The sequence below is a fragment of the Nyctibius grandis genome, chromosome 4 (assembly GCF_013368605.1).
Source record: "Nyctibius grandis isolate bNycGra1 chromosome 4, bNycGra1.pri, whole genome shotgun sequence".
Lineage (NCBI taxonomy): Eukaryota > Metazoa > Chordata > Aves > Nyctibiiformes > Nyctibiidae > Nyctibius > Nyctibius grandis.
Window position 1 is genome coordinate 74,982,232 of NC_090661.1, and position 12,253 is coordinate 74,994,484.

A 12,253-nucleotide genomic window follows, 5' to 3' on the forward strand; every position below is an offset into this window, starting at 1 on the left:
CTTGAAGGACCATGCAAGGAAGGCTCCGTGCTGCAAGGACTTGGGGCACAGTGGGGAGCATGGCCGGGATTTGCAGCAGGCTTGGGGAGCCCTGGGAACGGGGGGTGCCCGGGTGTGAGGCTGCGCTCCCACACCCCCGGGCTGCTCCCGCAGCACTGTCACGGAGCAATGCACAGACACACAAGAAAACGAGCATTAACCAAAACCACCCCAAACCAACAGCAATGCACGTGGCAAAAGGCCAAATGTCCCTGCTCGCTCGCCCAGGCGCGTCTTTAGCTCTGTATTTATTTTTCCCAGCCGGGGGTGGGTGGGGAGGCTTGTTTGCAGCTCTGCCCTGTGCCAGGGCGGGCGTCTCCTGTGCTGCCTCATGGAACAGAAGGGGGGAGCCAGGGCAGGGCTGTGGCACAACCAGCAACAGAAAGTGGGGGGGAAATTGGCTCCACGTGATGGAGCCATTTTGTTTCACTTGGAGAAAAACTTTTTTTTTTTTTTTTTTTTTTTTTTTTAATAAGTGGTGTTGGTTTGGGGGGGGCTTTTTGTTTGCATGCTTTGTTTTGTTGGGTTTTTTTTTCCTTACTCCACCTTAAGGTTTACACAGCCCTAAGAGGTCCACAGCCTTGGCTGTACAACAAATGGGAAGAGTGTGAGCGCTTACTGAACACCAGCGTAATGTAGCCGCAGCACAGGGTTTTGGGGTTTTTGAGTTGTTTTGGGTTTTGAATTTTTTTTTTTTGTACAAGGGAGAAGGGGAGGGCCTTTTACTTGTGTCCAAACACATCTTACAGGACCATTTTAGTTTCACACTCACACACACACACGCACGTGCACACATTCTCTAACACTTAACACCCATACACACAGGTAACACCTACTGCTACACAATAGGTGTTATTATTTTTAAAGTTAAGAACAAGAGCTGGTGAAAAATGAAAGTGTTTGTTTGTCTTTTGCAGGCAAACACTCAACTGCTGTCCCCTCCTTCCACCCTCCCCACCACTTGTCTGCTTTTCCCAGGACAGCGCTGTGGCTGCAGGGTGGCACGGGGGGTGACAGGGAGGCTCGGCCTGAACCAGGCCGGAGGGACAAGTGGCCAGGGTCAGAAGGGGTGGTGGAGCCGGGGTTTGGAGGCTGAAGGTGTGAGCCAGGCACCTTCCCCAAATGCAGACAGGCTGCCTGCCCATCCTGCTGCTTTGAAACCACAGCTTGCCTCCTTTCTAGGGGCGAAACCCCCCAAACATGCATGTATAAGCAACTGGCCCCGCTGGCGGAGCAGCTCATGCTGTGTTTCTCGGGGGTCTGCGGACATGTGACTTATTTTTTCCTTCTTTGGCCTCGTGCTTTCCAGCACAACCAAAGCATGTGGCCGATAGACCCACAGCCCTTGTCATACTTGTTGTTATAGATTGCCTCAAAAAGAAAAAAAACAGGGTAGAAAACTCAGCTGTAAGCAGAGATAAAGCCTAATGTCAGCTTCACTATAAGGCAGTTCGGCTTTCCAGCTGTATTTTGGTTTTTGCTGTGTGTTTTCCAAACTGTCTCTCCTCAGGCCCCACGTTTCCTCCCCCAGCGCCTCCTCCTGCGTAACTTACTGCACAGCTTTTGAACAGAGACCTGTTTTGTCAGTGCTGGCTCTCGGTGTTACAATTCAAGAGACTTCCTAGTTGGTCTTCTAGTGTCAAAGTAAAGTAATAAACACGGCGGATTTTCAGGATATGCAGCTGTCCTCTGCTTCATTCTGTTCTTTTACAGTTACAGATTGCAAAGAAATCTAAATGCCAAAGGAGCTCCGGGGTTCGGCTGCAGGGACAGGGGAGGCCGGGCAGTTGCAGCATGTGTGACGGGGGGGCTGGAGCGGTGAGGAAGGGGCAGAAGCAGACAGCCAAGTGAGGAGACAACCGTGTCCTGGAGAAACTCCTGGGGAGATGGTGCATACGGGGTCAGGCACGAGCTGATGGTGGTTGAGGAGCAGCAGGGGGCCCCATACGAGAGGGAGTGAAAAACAAACCAGCGCCTGTAACGACTGGCCTTCTCCCACCCCAGTCAACATGGAGGAACAATGGCAAACTGTAGAGACTGTAGCGAGAGCTGCTGAATCACAGCGAGGCAACAGGCAGGGAAAGACAAAACATCCCATCACCACGTGTAGAAGGTTCATAATAAATCACGTACCCAGCGAGCGCTGGCATCAAACTAAACTTGCCACCCTGCGATGAGCCTTCCTGCCCCTGGGGCCGTGCTGCAGGGGGCTGCAGAGCACAATGGACGCTCGGCCAGGGGCTTGTCTGTGACCCTGCCCGTCCCTCGTGCCCCACGACATCCCGCTTCTCGCCTCCGCTTCTTCCAGGATGATGCTGCCCAAAATCCTCACAGCCCCTTTCCTGACTCGTGGCCTGCAAAGGGGCCATTTGATCATCCTGGAAACCCGTCGGGCTGCCTGTGCCCGTGCAGTCACATACAAGCAATGGCAACGCATCGTTGCCAGCAGAAGCACACCATGGACAGAAGCACCTTTTGCAGATTTTTTTTTTATTTATTAAAAAAACCCTCTGAAATTGAAATACAGAGTAACTGGAAAAAAGTCTCACAACATAGTAATAAAACATCTTTATTCCCTCTTAAATAGAATCTCTAAGACTATAAGCTTATAATTCCTGTTAAATCTCACTTAATTGAACGGTCTTTATAGGCTTTCCTCATTGGAGAATGAACATTGAATACTGGCTTCAACACATCGGGAAAACAGTAGTACGGGGAATAAATCACAACTTTTGGTACCTCGGGAAACACCGCAGACCCTGGCGGAGACGCAGCCAGCAGAAGGTGCGTGCTTGCGCAGGGCACCAGTAGCGGGGCCTGGGGCTGCACGTCCCCTCCCTCCCCCCGGCTCACAGCTGGAGGACAAGGACGAGGTGGCCGCACACAACGCGAGAGCCTGGGCCTCACGCCACGCAGCCCCAGGAGGAGGGATAGGCAAGAAAACCATGAAGGAAACAAGAGACGTGGCAGGAGAGGCTCTGGGAGCAGCGCAGCTGCCACAGCCCCCCAGCTGGGACCCTGCTGCACCGCTACGGCTCCTGGCTCAGCCCGCAGGTGACATGAGCCGTGGTTCCAGGTGGATTGAACTGAAGTTAAAAACCACAAGATTTTTCCCAGAAGTGTGTAACTTCTCATTAACCAGCTATCCCCCAAGCTGATGAAGTCCTGCTGCAATGGGAATTAGACCAGCTAATGGGGTGAGGGAAGAAGAGCCCGAGGGCCAGGTCTGCTGGTCCAGCTGAAATGACAGCTGGGGATGAGTCTCAAGACCCCCTTGAATTAACAGCGTCCTGTCCTGTAGGGTTTGCACCCCATCTGAATGTTCATGGTGCTGATCCATGACAGCACAGCTGCCCTGCAGGGCCAGGGCTCAGGCAGAGGGTGCAGGGTGTTGCTCCCCAGCCAGCCCGGTGCACACTGCCTTGTCCCCAAGGGACTGGGAGCAGCCAGGCCCAGCTGAAAAACATCTCCTCAGAAATGAACACGAGGGAGAAACTGTGGGGTAGATCCAGTGAGAAAAGTGCTCTGCCTTCAGTGCCTTTTAACTGTCACTCAACAGGAAAAGAACGTGTCATCTGCCCCCCCAACCCTCCCCCCACCCCATCAACTGTTGTGTAATTCACTCAAAAATACTGATAGGACAAACCAGGATATTTTACAGAAACCTCCTTTTGCACTCACCAGTCCCTGGAGCAAGCCAGGAGAGGTGATGAAATACATTCCCCGACACCTCCTGCTAGCAGTGTACAAAACCAAATGATCTTTCCAGACACTTCCCTGACCGACAGATGTGACTTCCCAGCACTTGTCTATATTTTTCACTTATCATTTTTCTCTCGGTTTTACCTTGTCTTCCCTGCTGTTTTAATCACGGCCTCCTCCTGCTGGCCTCCCTCTCATCAGGGGATGCGGTGTCAGAGGGAGGCAGCATTGAGCGAGCGCTGCTATTGAACTTCTGCCCCAGCTGGTCTAGGGAAGGCTGAGGTGGCCCTCCCATCCTCTGGTTAGCAGGCAAGCCCAGGGCAGAAGCGAAGCGCAGCATCGTGTCAATGCACTCTGGCAAAACCCAGCATAAGCTGCAGGAAAATGAAGAACTTCTCCAAGCCTGCCTGCTTACCTTCTGGGAATGAAGGTACTCAGGCCATGAGCACATCACTCCGCCAGCTGTCACAAAGGACGTCACACCCTGAGGGCAGCAGGTACCACCTAGGGCAGCAGGTACCAGCTACGTGCTACCATCTTGCAGCGTGCAGTGTCACTGCTGTAGGAGACCTGCACATCAACTCAGTGCTGGTGCCAGAGCCAGGCCAACATCTTCAAAAGTGGGTCTGGGATGTGAAGTGACAGGTTCTTGGACACCTCAAACCCACTTGGCAGACCAGGTCAGGAGTGGCATCCATCAGTGCCTTGGCTGCAGAGCGCCTTGTTTGAAAACGAGGACTCTGGGTAGGGACCTCCACAATGGGGGCAATCTGAATCCCCGTTCACTTGGGGGGACTGTGGCCGGCAGAAGGGCACTCAGCACCCTGTCAGGCAGCTGAAGGGAGGGACCAGCACTGGGACACAAGCTGAAGGAACTGCAGTCGCAACTGGACACGGACCACAGCGTTTGCTATGGGTGGGGTGACTCTGTAGCACGTAATACTTGCAGAAGGTGAGGGGTGGCTACCACAGCGAGAAGCTGCTCTCAGTTCACAGGGTGCTGACAGACACAGGGAAGATCACAGCACATAAATATATCCACACACAGGCACAATCCGTGGTCTCTGGGGGCTGCCAAGAGCGCCTAGATGTGGGGCTCACCGATAGCTGCGTTCCTCTTCTCAAACTTCATTTTGAGCTCTGACACAAGGGCACTGTGGGCGCTGCCATGACCTCTCTTCTTCAGCTGCTTGTTTATAAACTTGGGAGTGAGGGAGCCGGACACGGTTGGCACCTGCCACCCCGGGCTGTCCCCCCTGGGAGCCAGGATGGGGGGCGGAGGGGGCAAGGGAGCGGTCGGTGGCACGTGGGCAACCTGGATGTTGTTGTTGCTGTTCTCGTTGTGTAGGCTCTTGTCATCATCCTCAACAACAAACTTCTCCGCAGCGTTGTTGGACCTCTTGAACTTCAGCCACTCCATCCTGACTGTCCGGGATGGTGGGGTCTGCCTCTTTTTTATGATCCTTCTTACCGGCATGATTTTGTTGGACCGCTTATTGCGCCAGAACATGGCAGTAGAGATCATGATAGTTATCAGCACCATTATGCCCATGACACCAGCTAGCACTCCTAAGGCTTTCATGGGGTTATCTTTAGTTTGCATCAAAAAGGCGGCCATAGGCCCTTTGTGAAGAGTCTGTAAAAGAGTACAAAGAAAACACATGACTTACTCTATGGGACAGACAGTGACTCAGAAATTTCATTTGTCCAAAATATGTAACAAGCAGGGCTGACTAACAGAAGTTGTCTCTAGAAAAAATTAGAGTCAAAGAGCCAGTCCAGGTTTGGAGAATTTAGATAGAGCAGGAGACTGGGCAAACATTACTGTATTGTGAGATGGATGACTGCCGAACACAAAAGCTTACAGGAGTATTACTGCCAAATTAGGACAGATTCCTGCATGTCACCATAGTGTTTGTTTAACTTGCAAGAACTGAGCAAGAACATAATAGGCTCCAGGATGTGCAGCTGTATTGTTGTACTACATTTCAGAGTTAATTTCCTAGGAATAATAGCATTGAACTCAAATAGAAGTTTATGAGTGGAAAAATGATTTTTCAAAAACAGTTGCAGGTGATACGGTGATGCAGTTTATAGGGCTATTACTGAGCGTGGCATTAAAAAGATTATGAGAAAACTTCATTTTATAAAATTACAGTGTACAAATGAGTAGTTAGCAGGTATGTGCTGCATTCTGTTTTCAAGTACTCTTTTACAGACATAACAAAACTCTTTGAGGTAGGGGACATAAGTAGAGCTAAAGAGCTTTGTTTTTAGAAATAAAAGAAATAAGCAATAACATAAGCTACATATGGCATATTAAGGACAAATGAATGGCCAGTTCACTTTGCAGCTTAGCGCACTGCGCGTCTTGGAGGTCCCCGTATAATTTTGCGGATTTTGCCCTGCGGGTGGAGCCTGGATCTTTTCACACTTTTCCAGTACATGATGGTGGAGATCACCATTGTTACAGAAATGGTGGAAAGGACGCCACTCATGCAAATCCCAAATATTGTCCATGGATCCTTCTTGAGGCCTAAAATATAGGATTTTACCCTGGACTTGATCTGGAAATATCAAAAATAAGAGAAATGGTCAACCCTCACATAGTTATATTTGAAAGAGGCCGGTATCTATTATAAATAAAACTAGGGAACTAGGGTAAAATGTGTATAGGATAGAAAGCACGTAAAATAAAGGGAGCTAAGTGTTGAACTAGGCACAGGAGAGGAGACGGCTGCAATGACATTGAACTGAATCCAGAAACACTAGAAGAAGTTAGGAAGCTGTATAAACACCTGGTTGATCAGGGAATAAAGGGTAGCAGCGCGGCACACATCACCCTTATTCATGGCATGGTAGTCCACCTTTGGAATACATTTCCAAGAGATATTCATAATGAATACAAGCTCCTGCCAGGGTATCTGGAGAGACAATAGTGCTATGCAAGGCCAGAAGATCTTTCAGAAATGGCACATTCACGAGTGGGTTGGTTTGCCAAGAGCTGGTCATAAAATTACGTGCAGCTGCGGAGGGACAGGGCTACCCACCGTGCCCTGCTCCTCTGGCCTCGGCTCCAGGAGGGAATCATCACTCAGACTTTGCACGTCTAGCAACAGGTTATCTGCATTTTAGTCAGCAGTCCAAGCTCCCAGCTTTTAGTCAATAGGGAGAAAAGGACACCTCCAGAGTAGTAGTTACCACATGCTAAAATAGGTATCAAAGACAGTGAGTATAAGGAGAGCCTTGTGACTAGCTTGGACTTGAACCTCTGACTTTTAGACATTTAAAGTGAGATCAGATGGATTTCCCTGTATGAGTCTAAACTAGGATGCTCATCTCTTTACCCTCCCCAGTCGGTGGAGGGAGATGACTAAAGAGTATCCCCAAAGGATGCTTCAGAGTACCTCTTGTCATGTATTACACAGGAACACTATTTTTAAATCACATCCCTAAACTTAGGGAATATAAATTCATTAATACACACCCCATTGTCTTCACTTCACTTCTGTATTTTCACAACCTACCTCAAACACGTTATCCAAGACCACTCTTCCCCTACCCTGAATGTTTCCTATTTCCAAAGGGAAATGGGCAAAGAAATGCTACTGAAACTCATGGACCACATTACCTTACAGCTAGTGACCAATTTTCATCATTTTGCTGTGCAAAGAGTTTTTCCATTGTTTAATTAGGAATGGACCTAAGCTACAAACCAAAAGCAGAGCAGCCCACAACTTTGGTGGAGCTTGGATTCACATCAGCTTTGCTGTTCTACAGTACCTGGATTTTGTGTACTTAAATCCCATCAGATGATAGAAATTCTACCCGGCTTAACTTCATCTGAAAGTCTCATGAATTAAGTGTCAGATAAACCCTGCTAAGTAGCACATGACCTGAAATGAGTGCACTTATTATGAGTGTTATCAAGATCTATTTTGTAGTGAGGTACTGATGGCTAAATAGTATAGGACCAACACAAGGAGAAAGATGACATATACTCAAGAAGATACTATATCTCAGTAATAATTATTTGATTGGCTACTTGAAAACCTTGAATAAATGGGATTAGGCAGAAGTACGTGTCTGTGTTGCCAAAGTACAACAGTTGCAGGGGTAAGAACTGATGGGAATCGCATGGGGAGTTTCAGAACTCGGCTTTGTTCAACTCCCCCTTGTCTCACCAAGTTTGGCACCTGTTTAGAGCTTCCAGTTATGAAGAGGTGATTAATACCAAAACTAAAACCATTAACAGTTAGCTGGTTCAGCGTATATTCTGGTAGCTTTGCCTAGAATCAGCCTTGGATAACAACTCTTCTGCAGTGTCTGCATAGAGACATAAGGCATTTTGTAAGCTTACAGTGGAAGAATTTCTGTTTGTCATGGCCATGACACTCACAGGATAAATAGGAGGAATAACTTGCAAAACAAGCCTGGAACAGCATCATCTTAGCCAGCCTGCGGAGAGGCTTACATACGTGTATTTGTCACCAAAAAGCTTTGCAATCTTGTCTGTGCCATCACCATGGCCCAGTCAGTTGACACACACACCAGGTCTGAGAGGCCTGAGCACCCTCTGACAGTGAAAGTCTGGGAGCATTTGGACACCTAAGTTTAAGCGCTTTGGCTCTGAGCACTACCCTGCACATTCAAAGCACCTTCAAGTCGTTGTATCGATTACCAACAGTGCCTCAGAACCGGGTCAACAAATAGTGCCACTTTGCAATATATTTAGCTGTTTTTTTTTTTCCTAAGAGGCATGCTGCATTTTGAAGAGTACTGATTTTTCTTGTACACGCAAAGCAAAAGCAGATACACAATGAAACGAAAGCTGGTATGGGAAGCACTGTCATATCTCTGTGGGCCAGCGCCTGGAAGAAACACTGTCTTTCTTAATAGCCAGCAAAGAAGTTTAAATACCACTGCTCACAGAAGATAATGCTCTGTTGTTTTTTTGCTGTGACTTCACAGTTACAATAAGACAATCAGAGGGTTACAGAACCACGGCAGAAGTTTGGAAGTAGCTAAGCTGTTTGTATCAGCTTCAAGAAAGAAGTCCAGTCCTGGGACAAGAATACAATTTAAAAGATTAAAGCAACTGTTTAGAATAAAAGATGTCATCACCTGTTTTTTATTTAACAGGAGATGTAGTCCCTTGCAGAACCCTTGTGACTGTCCCTGAAGCTCCTCAGCCGCAGTCCCGCAGGGTGCTGAAGTGTCCAGCAGTCACTGGGGCTGTCCAGCTTTTTAGAGGCTCTAACATTGACACATGCCTTTGAAGCCAGTTTCATAAGGTCCAGCACTGTGCAGTTTAAGCGCAGATAGATGCTTTCAGGCTGCACAGCTGAAGGGCAGGCTCCAGGAAACACCCCTTTGCAGCATGTGGCGCTTATTCTTGCCATCCTTCCTTCACAGTGGCTTCCCCCTCAAAAACCTGAGTTTACCAAAGAGGATGCCCATGTCTCTGCTACTGAAAAGGTGACTTATTTCTTTGGGTTTTCTCTCTCCTGCCACAATGGTTTGCAGTGTGCAGACATCCACACCTCCTGGCAGCTTCTCAAGAGCCTTTAATAATGCATGGGTTACAGGGAGCAGAACAAGTCGGCAACGTATCCAGAAGTTGGACTGAACAGGAGTGTGTGGTTGAGCTGTTCAACCACAAGACCAGCTAAGGCTCACCAGCTGTATTTAGAAGCCTAAGTAAGTAGGTGAAACTGTTAAGAGCCCAAGGCATCGCAGATTATAGACAACTCAGGCTGTGTTGACTTGAGCAATTGGATCTGTACAACGAACCAGCTGGTTCTGAGGAGCCCACTTCCACATATTCAACATTTCTGGGGTTTTGCTTCAGATTGCTCTAGCCTGGCTGCAGGGACGGACTGCCTGCTAGCGCCAAAGCACACTAGGTGTGCTCCCCAAACACATTTTTGTCTGAAACAAGTCCATTTTGTGTGCTTGGAGCTATCAGAGACATGAGCCATCCCACAGTATGTGGGGGATGATCAGGACCTTGGTTTCAGAAGTAACTCCTGATCCAAGGTAGGACACAAGAAGCCCCCTCCACTGCTTATCCCAAAGAGCAGTGCTATCACCATATATGAAGGCTGCATTTACATCACTTTGCAATACAAACATGAGCATGAGGCAAGACTTCTCAAACCAAACCAGCCTTCTCTGAACAACTATTTTCAAGGTCCGTGCAACTGTTGGAAGAGGCTAACTACTCTGCAAATGTGGCAAGGATGTTTAGTGCCACCAGCAGCCACAGTTCCCATGGTTGCAGAGTTAGTACGAGAGAGGAGGAGATATCCACATTAATTCACAGAAGGTATTTGTTGAACCTTTCAGTTAGGGGAATCTAAAACTGTGATTCACCAGCTATATTTAGAAGTCTAAATGAGTGGCCAAAGCTGTTAAGAACCACAGATTATGCTGTCTAAATACAGATTTAAGCCTCAGTCCATGAAGACATGTAAATAAATGCCCCCATATATTTGCAGAACATCAGTGGAGTCATGAAGAGGGAGAGGCTTCCCCCCATCAGGCCAACCTTCAGGATCAGGAGTGGGAATCAGTTTTCCATGGAAATCTTGGGCATCAGGAACAGATTTTTGAGTGAGACGTAAGGGCAAAAAGAGAGTGGTCTTTTTCAGCGTTTCTGATTCTGTTGGGAAAGGATAGGAGATTAACAGACACCACTCAACACCAATTTCCATAAAACCAGACTCAGTTAAATTAAAAGGCCTCTGGAATTTTTTTATCACTGTATTATTCCAAGAGCAAAAGGTCCTTTTGATGTGTGATACTGCTGAACTTAGCCACAAGGCATCTATCTCAAAGGGCACAGCCTTGCGCTAATTGCAATGGTAAATGTTAATCAGAAAATATGCCTGTTTAATTACTTGGTGTGATTAACACTGCAGGAAACCGCTAGAGGATGCATTCAAAAATATCCTCCTTCTCCAAAATCGGTAATACATAAATGCCCAAACAGCTAACCAGCAGAGACTGTACAGCTGGAGCACAGAGGGATGAAATGTACATTTGCAACAGCCTCTGAGAGCGTGCTTGTACACAACGTCCCTATACCAAGAGAGTGTTTTCTTCACAAAGTGTTAGCAGTGACTGTGCTGTCTCTGGGACACAGGGAGTGACCGAGAGTTTTGTACACTGACACTGCACCTCACTCACATGGAAGCTGAAATTTGAGAGTGGTTTTTGCAAGGAGATGTGATGCTCTTGAAAAAAAATGCAACGCAAATAATTGCAAGCAATGGAAGAAGTAACGGAGAAACGTACAGGAGCTCGTGGAGGATGTGAGGTCAGATTAGTAGTGTAGATCCTGCTGAAGAGACCTACTCAAGTGAAGAAAGATGCTGTTGCTATCTTGGGCTCTGTGTTGGGACTTGGCATGCAGCAGAGCACGGGAAGAAGGAAATAACTGTGTCTGAGAGGAATCCATGTCTTCACAGCCCTCTCTGTTTCGCTTTATACTTCAGCAGGAGGGGCACTCCATCACTTTGTGCCAAAGCTGTACCCCTGGAGCAGGGGAAAAGGAGCAGAGAGGGGACTTCGTAGGAGACACCTCCTTTCATCAGGTGCTGATGTTGCTTCAGGCACTAGAAGGAAATCCAGGAAACTCTTTATTCCAAAGCATCATCTGCTCTCATTTTCTTTCCATATGTCCTTCAGCAGCCAGTTCATGGACACATCTTTTCCCCTAGCAGAGGAGGTGTGGGGCACCTTCCCTCCCCTTGACACCCCTCAGCCCTGTACCATAGCCCCCCACGCTAACAGAGGAGTTACCAGCTCATCCGGGAGGGGAGGGAAAGCTGCAGGCTAGATGCTGGGTGTCAACAGTGGGGACAAGGCAGGGAGGGCACCTGGTGCCGCGCACTCCTGAAACGTGCACCCTGCGAGAAGCCTGGAAGCAAGGCAGGGAGGGCAGGCGCTCTGCTCCCACTGTTGGCTGCAGGTAGCAATTCTTATTTGTTATATAAAACCCACCAAAACTTATGGTTTCCATGGGAAATCAAAGTGTTAAGCAGTTTATTTCCTTTGTATCAGTAAGAACAGCTAAATCTCCAGACTTATCACAGTGACCCAGCATGTGCAGTCCCCTTGCTCCACGTGGCAGAGCCTTGAAGCAACATGCCCTGCCTGCACCAAGCCTGCAGCAGGGCTGGCCAGCCCCAAGAGGCAGCCCCGTGCCAGGCACCCCTCTGCTAGGGCAGACCTGAGTCCTCTGGCAGTCCTGGTGGGGCCAGTGCTGACAACAGGGACCGGGAGTTGCTCCTGTGCTATTCACCTTGCCGACGAGCACAAGTGTTCTCTGCAGACACCTTTTAACTTCCAGCAGACTCTGAACTGTATACAAGAAGTATCATATAAATGCACCTGGTGAGGAGTATCAGTGGAATAAGAGGAGACGAAGAAAACAGAGAAAGATTGTAACAGATAAAGGAGCATGGGTGCATTTTGACCAAACAAAGACAAGGACAGCTGCTGTCTG

At 48.3% G+C, this 12,253-nt stretch overlaps 1 protein-coding gene across 1 annotated transcript in view; it reads right to left on the reverse strand.

The window, feature by feature from the left end:
- Positions 1-4,825: 4,825 nt before the first annotated feature.
- CDHR1 (cadherin related family member 1) overlaps positions 4,826-12,253 on the reverse strand; it is a 48,438-nt gene continuing 41,010 nt past the window's right edge. The window contains exon 17 of the mRNA XM_068399693.1: positions 4,826-5,377. Within this exon, the coding sequence (XP_068255794.1) occupies positions 4,826-5,377 (552 nt within the window). The remainder of the gene's footprint in view (positions 5,378-12,253) is intronic.